This window comes from Colobus angolensis, unplaced genomic scaffold, assembly GCF_000951035.1.
Source record: "Colobus angolensis palliatus isolate OR3802 unplaced genomic scaffold, Cang.pa_1.0 Scaffold234, whole genome shotgun sequence".
Taxonomy (NCBI): domain Eukaryota; kingdom Metazoa; phylum Chordata; class Mammalia; order Primates; family Cercopithecidae; genus Colobus; species Colobus angolensis.
Window position 1 is genome coordinate 605,653 of NW_012115533.1, and position 8,122 is coordinate 613,774.

General features: G+C 34.6%; 1 protein-coding gene across 2 annotated transcripts in view; it reads right to left on the bottom strand.

Moving 5' to 3' along the window:
- SERPINI1 (serpin peptidase inhibitor, clade I (neuroserpin), member 1) overlaps positions 1 to 8,122 on the bottom strand; it is a 109,775-nt gene that overhangs the window by 27,514 nt on the left and 74,139 nt on the right. For both annotated transcript variants that reach the window (XM_011944617.1, XM_011944618.1), the window contains exon 5: positions 7,022 to 7,226. In XM_011944617.1, the coding sequence (XP_011800007.1) occupies positions 7,022 to 7,226 (205 nt within the window). The remainder of the gene's footprint in view (positions 1 to 7,021; positions 7,227 to 8,122) is intronic.

An 8,122-nucleotide genomic window follows, 5' to 3' on the forward strand; every position in this document is an offset into this window, starting at 1 on the left:
AAAAAAAAAGAAAAATAGTGATTATTTATTATTTCTTTACTCTTAATATAAACGAATATTAATATAAATAATCATTATCATCTCCATATATTGAGTGCTTACTATGTTTCAGGTACTATGCAAATCCTCTTATGAATAATATATTATTTAATAATTTCTATGATGCTCTCAAACAACCCTATGAGGTAAATGTCATTATCTCCTGGTTGCAGAAGGCTAAACTGAAGCTTAAAAGAGCTAAACCAACAAGCAACTTTCTCTAACCACACAGATAATAGGTGGTAGAATGAGGATATGAACGGAGGTCTTTCTGACATTAAAGTCCCCGCATCACTAATCACTATAATTCCAACAACAACTTTTAAAAATAAAACAACATTACAAATATATTTTACATTTCATGAAATATAAAAATCAAAAGCCATGACACTGCTTTTATAAAGCCAAAGGGCAAGCCTGTTTTAATAAAGGCATACAATGTAATTTATGCATTTGCAACTTTCTACCTGAATAAGTTGAAGAGGCATATGGAGGGTAGAGGTTTGAAGGCCTGCAGAACAAGTGTTAGAAAATAACAAATACATCCTAGGTAGGAGACTACAACACACATAAGGAATAAAAACCCAATCATACCCATTATAGAAAAATCTAATGAAAACACTCATGTTAAAAAGCAAAGTCAGGGCCGGATGTGGTAGGCCATGCCTATAATCCCAGCACTTTGGGAGGCCGAGGCAGGTGGATCACCTGAGGTCAGGAGTTTGAGACCAGCCTGGCCAATATGGCGAAAACCCATCTCTACTAAAAACACAAAAATTAGCTGGGCATGGTGGCACGTGCCTGTAATCCCAGCTACTTGGGAGGCTGAGGCAGGAGAATGGCTTTTGAACCTGGGAGGTGGAGGTTGCAGTGGGCCAAGATCGTGCCATTGCATTCCAGCCTGGGTGACAGAATGAGATTCTGTCTAAAAGAAAAACAAAACAAAACAAAACAACAACAAAAAAACAGACGACTTACGTAGTTTTCTTTACAAACATGAAACTAAAATGCTTTATTAATGGCAATTATTTCAAGATATCAGGATAGTTTCTGATTACAAAACAGAGAACCACTTCACATCCTTTGATGTCCAACACTCTGATCACAAATGACAAATCTGAGCCTACAAAGCTAGAGTAGACCGATACTACATACAGCAAGGTACATCTGCTTCCAAGTATTAAAGTATTTGATGCTGACTTTAGAAAAACCTTTTTATATTTAAGCTATATCAGTAAAAACTGAAAAGGAAGCATATACACTGAATAGGATAAAATTCAAAAGAATCAAGTTTAAAAAATTCAATTTAGAGAAAGGCCTATATAAAGCTACAAAGCTGCCTATAAGATTAACACAGTGTAAATACCAGGACTTAACATGTACACTGAACAAATAACAATAATATTAATAATAGGTAATAATTACATAATGCTTACTCTGTAGCAGGTTTTATACTTAGGTGCTTTTTGGGTGTTTTACATAAATATTTGATATATGAAACAAACTATTTTTGCTACCATGGATAAATGGAAGCATCTGGCAATCTTATTTTAATCTTAGAGATGTGCAACTATGTATATAAATCTTGTAGTATTTAATTGTATTTGGTAATGGGTATAGCAATTTTACCTTTTCTTGAATAGATTCTTACATTTTGGATAAAAATACAATTTCAATTCAGCATCTAACTTCTGTAGAACTTACTGTTAAGGGGGAAAAATTGCTAAAGTACAAAAGCAATTTCTTCTTCTACATGACCCTCCCCTGCAAATACCCTTCCTTTACATCTTAAAGACAACATTTTATATATTTGTATTATTTTAATAATAATCTACAGGAAACTTAAACAAATTTACAATAAAAAAACAACCCCATCAAAAAGTGGGCAAAGGATATGAACAGACACTTCTCAAAAGAAGACATTTATGCGGCCGACAAAACATATGAAAAAAAAAGCTCATCATCAGTGGTCATTAGAGAAATGCAAATCAAAAGCACAATGAGATACCACCATCTCATGCCAGTTAGAATGGAGATCATTAAAAAGTCAGGAAACAACAGATGCTGGAGAGGATGTGGAGAAATAGGAATGCTTTTACACTGTTGGTGGGAGTGTGAATTAGTTCAACTATCGTGGAAGACAGTGTGGCAATTCCTCAAGGATCTAGAACCAGAAATACCATTTGACCCAACAATCCCATTACTGGGTATATACCCAAAGGAATATAAATCATTCTACTATAAAGACACAAGCACACATACGTTTATTGCAGCTCTATTCACAATAGCAAAGACTTAGAAAAAACCCAAATGTCTATCAGTGATCAGTGATAGACTGGATAAAGAAAATGTGGCATATACACCATGGAATACTATGCAGCCATAAAAAAGGATGAGTTCATGTCCTTTGCAGGGACATGGATGAAGCTGGAAACCATTATCTTCAGCAAACTAACACAGGAACAGAAAACTAAACACCGCATGTTGTCACTCACAAGTGGGAGTTGAACAATAAGAACTCATGGACACAGGGAAGGAAACATCACACACCAGGGCCTGTTGGGGGATGGGGGCTTGTGGAGGGATAGCATCAGGAGAAATACCTAATGTAGATGATGGGTTGATGGGTGAAGCAAACCACCATGGCACGTGTATACCTATGTAACAAACCTGCACATTCTGCACATGTATCCCAGAACTTGAAGTATAATAAAAAAAACAAAAGTTCAAAAATATATATAAAGGCATTTTAATATGAAAAAAATAAAAAGCTAAAAAAACCTTTTATTTTAGATTCAAGGGATACATGTGTAGGTTTGTTACATGGGTATATTGCATATTGCTGAGGTTTAGGATACAAATGATCCTGTCACCCAGATAGTGTGCATAGCACCTAATAGTTTTTGACCCTTGCCCCCTTTCCTTCCTCCCTCCTCTAGTCATCCTCAGTGTCTGTCATTGCCATCTCTATGTCCATGAGTACCCAATGTTTAGCTCCCACTTGTAAGTGAGAAAATGCTGTATTTGGTTTTTAAGGGCGGTGTTTTAAAGCTGTTTGTATAAATTCTAGCAAAATAGAAAGTAAAAGTACCTGTCAAATAGGACAGGAATGTAGTGAAATTACAGAAATACAAGCTGCATTTTCAGAGTAATATCTCTTTGTGGATAAAACTATGCAAACCATTAAAATTGACACTTGAGTAAACATACAGTATAGCTACTAAAAACATTTTTACCTTTGCTAAAAATGGGTCACATAAATCATTACTATTATCAAACATTTAGTGGATCCTAATGCTGTAAAATGGAGAAGGTGGAGAGTTTCACACTGATTATTATAATATATGTAAGTATTTGAAAACAGCCATTCTGTTAAAAGGGGAATCCAGAGTTATTTATTTTGCTATTTAGCCTCCCTATCTATGCAGTAGTCATGTACAGGGATAATTTATGGAACTCCTGGAAAACTTGATACATGATAATTACCTGTGCCTAATTTAGTACAGGCATTAATATGAGCAAGACAGCCAAACTATTTCATAATTGAAGAGTATCTCTTAGAAAATGAAAATTTTTTTCTTCTGCTGCCACATTCAATTTCTCAGTGGACAGAACCTGGAGGCCACATTTTCTAGTGAATGTGATTGAATTAGAATGTATAATATCAGTAAGCATTCATTTATAATTCTGTTAAAATACTCCTAAATAACTTTGCATCCTCACAGAATTGGAGCATTTGGAAGCATTGCACTTAATTCATGGATTTAATAGAGAAGCATTAACACTGTACTAAATTTCTCATTTTATCAAAAGGAATTCTTCATAAAACGCAAGAAAAAATACAAAATTAATTTTGAAAGGTCACTAGATGAGGGTTAACATGGACTAAATGTTTTATAAGTTTAGACCTGATTTACATAGTAATTTAAATTTAATTATTAATGTTCACAAGTAAACAGTTCTTTGGAATTAAGGTATATTGTTTACATATTTAGTATATAAATGTCAATTATCATACATTAAAAAAACTCTTGCTAGATATTCATCAATTACCTCTCCTTAAGAATAGACTTATAATGGAATATTTCTACATATATGTATTGTCATGGAAAGTTATGCATGCTAAATATCTTAGCCAAAAAGATGTGGGTCATGATTACCTTGACTTTTGTATGTAGACAAGAAAAAATGTGGCCATATATAGCCATATGCAGAAAATTGAAACTGGACCGCTTCATTACACCTTATACAAAAGTTAACTCAAGATGGATTAAAGACTTAAATGTAAAACCGAAAACTATAAAAACCCTAGAATAAAACCGAGGCAATACCATTCAGGACATAGACACAGGCAAAGATTTCATGACAAAAACATCAAAAGCAATTGCAACAAAAGCAAAACTTAACAAATGGGATTTAATTGAATTAAAGAGCTTCTGCACAGCAAAAGAAACTATCATCAGAGTGAACAGAAAACCTACAGAAAGGGAGGAAATCTTTCCAATCTATCCATCTGACAAAGGTCTAATATCCAGAATCTACAAGGAACTTAAACAAATCTACAAGGAGTAAACAATCGCATTAATAAGTAGGCAAATGGCACGAACAGATACGTCTCAAAAGAAGACATTTATGCAGCCAACAAACATGAAAAACAGCTCAACATCACTGATCATTAGAGAAATTCAAATCAAAACCACAGTGAGATACCATCTCACGCCAGCCAGAATGGCGATTATTAAAAAGTCAAGAAACAACAGATGCTAGCAAGGCTGTTGAGAAAAAGGAACATTTTTACACTGTCGGTGGAAATGTAAATTAGTTCAACCATTGTGGAAGACAGTGTGGTGACTCCTCAAAGATCTAGAGGCAGGAATACCATTTGACCCAGCAATCCCATTACTGGGTATATGCCCAAAGGAATATAAATCATTCTATTATAAAGATACACGCACACATATGTTCATTGCAGCACTATTCACAATAGCAAAGACATGGAATCAACCCAAATGCCCATCAAGAACAGACCAGATTAAAAAAAAAATGTTGTACATATACACCATGGAATACTATGCAGCCATAAAAAGGAATGAGATCATGCCCTTTGCAGGGACATGGATGGAGCTGGGAGCTATTATCTTCTGTAAACTGACACAGGAACAGAAAACCAAACAGTGCATGTTCTCACTTATAAGTGGGAGCTGAACAATGAGAACACATGGACACAGGGAGGGTAACAACACACACTGGGGCCTGTCAGGAGGTTGTGGGGAGGGAGAGCATCAGGATAAATAGCTAATGCATACTTACTGGGCTTAATACCTAGGTGATGAGTTGATAGGTGCAGCAAACCACCACGGCACACGTTTACCTATGTAACAAACCTGTACATTCTGCACATATATGCCAGAACTTAAAATAAAATAAAATATAAAAAATAGAAAATATATGGCTACATATTATTTATAGTTATATATTATGAATATATAACATGACACGGTATATCATAAATTATGACATAACATAATATTGCTTATTATGAATATATTATAAAACATAATTTTCCAGGCAAAAATTCTATAGTTCCAAATAGATCTCCTTCACTTACATAACAAACCATCAGCTAAGTTTTTAGAAACATTGATATTTACATAAAATGTAATTATTAAATGATAATTTCTAACATTAGAATAAATATGAATGGGTTAATCAGTTATTAATAATTCATCTTTAATACTAATATCTTATTTATCATCTTAATGCTCATAGTAATTAATCATACTTGAACAATTTTCTTAATATGGAATGAGTTTTAACTGTACTTTCACATACACACTTACATATATATTTAATCTGTTTATATTGATATGTCTGGTTTTCTAGACTAAAATTTACATAGTACATTAATAAACATGTTCTATGTGATTACTGGTCTAGCTCTCCTACTAGGTTTTAAGGTATTCAGGGATAGAATAAACATTTTCAGTTCAATTTCATTTTGCAAACACTTATTGTGTTCTTTTTATAGGAAAGAAAACTGGCTCTACCCTAGAAGAACTTACAGAAAGAAAACTATCCCTACAAAAATATAATGTAACTATGGGACAGTAACAAGTAATAACAGAAAGCTGTATAAGTGAAGCAAAAGTGAGGGTCACTTGATCCAGGTAGTTCATGGGACGCTTCAGGGAAGAACTGGCTCTAGAGGTGTACCCTGAAGGCTAAGCAACACTATCTTGGGAAAGAAATATGAGGAGAACATTTTAGGCCAATGCAAGAACATAAATGGAGACTCAGAGACATGAAAATAGCATGATGTATGTGGCATAATCACAAGTACATGGACAGAACATGCTACGACATGCTTGATGTGGCAAGTGGCCAGAAATGGGGTTGAGAAGGGGAAGGCATTCAGGACATTAAAGGCATTGTGTGCATCTTATTCTTTTAGCCACAGGGAGAATATTGAGCAGAGTTGCATCTTCCTGCTAATTCATGGTTGCATCTCAGCATCTAGCACAGTGACTTGCTTGCAGTTCTTCTAGCAATATCAGATATTGTTTCCTCTCCAGTTATAATCAACCTTAAGTATTAATAAAATACAGAAGACTGTCAATGCAAATGGTATTCAGAGAAAATAGATAGATGAATTTTCTAAAACCAAGCCAAGAACACTGAATTATATCTGAAAGTAGGTCTTGATGAATAGCACTGAATGAACCAATAAGTGAGCATGTGTCTATGGGAAAGACCACATGAGTACGAAAGAAATGACTGTGAAAGAATACTAAAAAGAAGAAAATCAAAGAAGAAGGAGAAGGAGAAAGAGAAGGAGAAGGAAGAGAAGGAGAAGAATTAAGAACAAGAAGAGAGCAGCACAAGAATTATGATTCGAAAGCAGTTCCAATAGTTTTTCTAGGTCAGATTTTCATTGATAGCCCATTGTCCATGCTGTGGGAAGGGTGACACAGGAACCTCTCACCTGGGCAAGTATACTTCTACTTTTTGCTTCTTCACAGAATTTGCCCATTCTTCAACCAGCTGTGCTTTGACTAATGGCTCCAGAGTAGCAAGAGGAACTTCCTGTCTGGACAGTACCAGCATCATGCTTATTTCATCTCCTTCATATGGTATTTCTAGGACTTGGTAGATACCACCAGCTTCATTGGAGCCATCACTAAACTCCCCTAAAAAGAAAAGAAAGGCTATACGAGACACATATCAAAGTTTTAAAAAAAGCTGGGGATGAGGGATGAAAGACAGTGTACACTGCTCAGGTATGGGTGCAACAGAATCTCACAAATCACTACTAAAAAATGTTTCCATGCAACTAAAAACCACCTGTTCCCCAAAACTACTGAAATATAATCTAAAAAAAAAAAAAGGTTTCAATTTGTTATATATGTTTCTTCCCAAATAGTATATAGCATACAAAGAAATTCATGCGCCTGATAAAAAGCAGGTTTATATGAAAATAGGCCCTAAAATTCAAATAGATTCACAGCCCTGTATAATTTATTTTATTTTAGAATCCACAGAATTATTTCACATTTGTAATAACACATATTCAAGACTTGCTTTTTATTTTTAAATGAGATAATTCAATATATCTAAAGTGTGGCATTAGAAACAACGAAAAGTCCTGGTTAGGAAAATAAAGCCCTGGCTCCAAGTTGAATGTAAAGCACATTGATCAATATTCACCTGATTTTTAAGAAAGGAAAATTTGACCATTTAATACCTGGCACTTTATTATCATGAAAACTACAAGTTTTAAAGCAAAGTTTGCAGAGTCAAAATGAAATCTAAGCATTGTAATAATATTTAGCTATTATATTTGTGAAAATTGGTATCTCTAGGTAATTAGGTAAATGAGGTAATTGGCTTTGTGCTCTATGAACTTAGCCAAATTACACACACACACATGTATATGGCCAAAACGTTTTATCTACATATAAAACCTGTATGTATATAATTTTAGAGACAGGGTCTTGCTCTGCCACCTAGGCTGGAGTGCAGTGGTGTGATCATAGCTCACTGCAGCCTCGAACTCCTGGGCTCAAGCAATCTTCCTTCGTCAGCC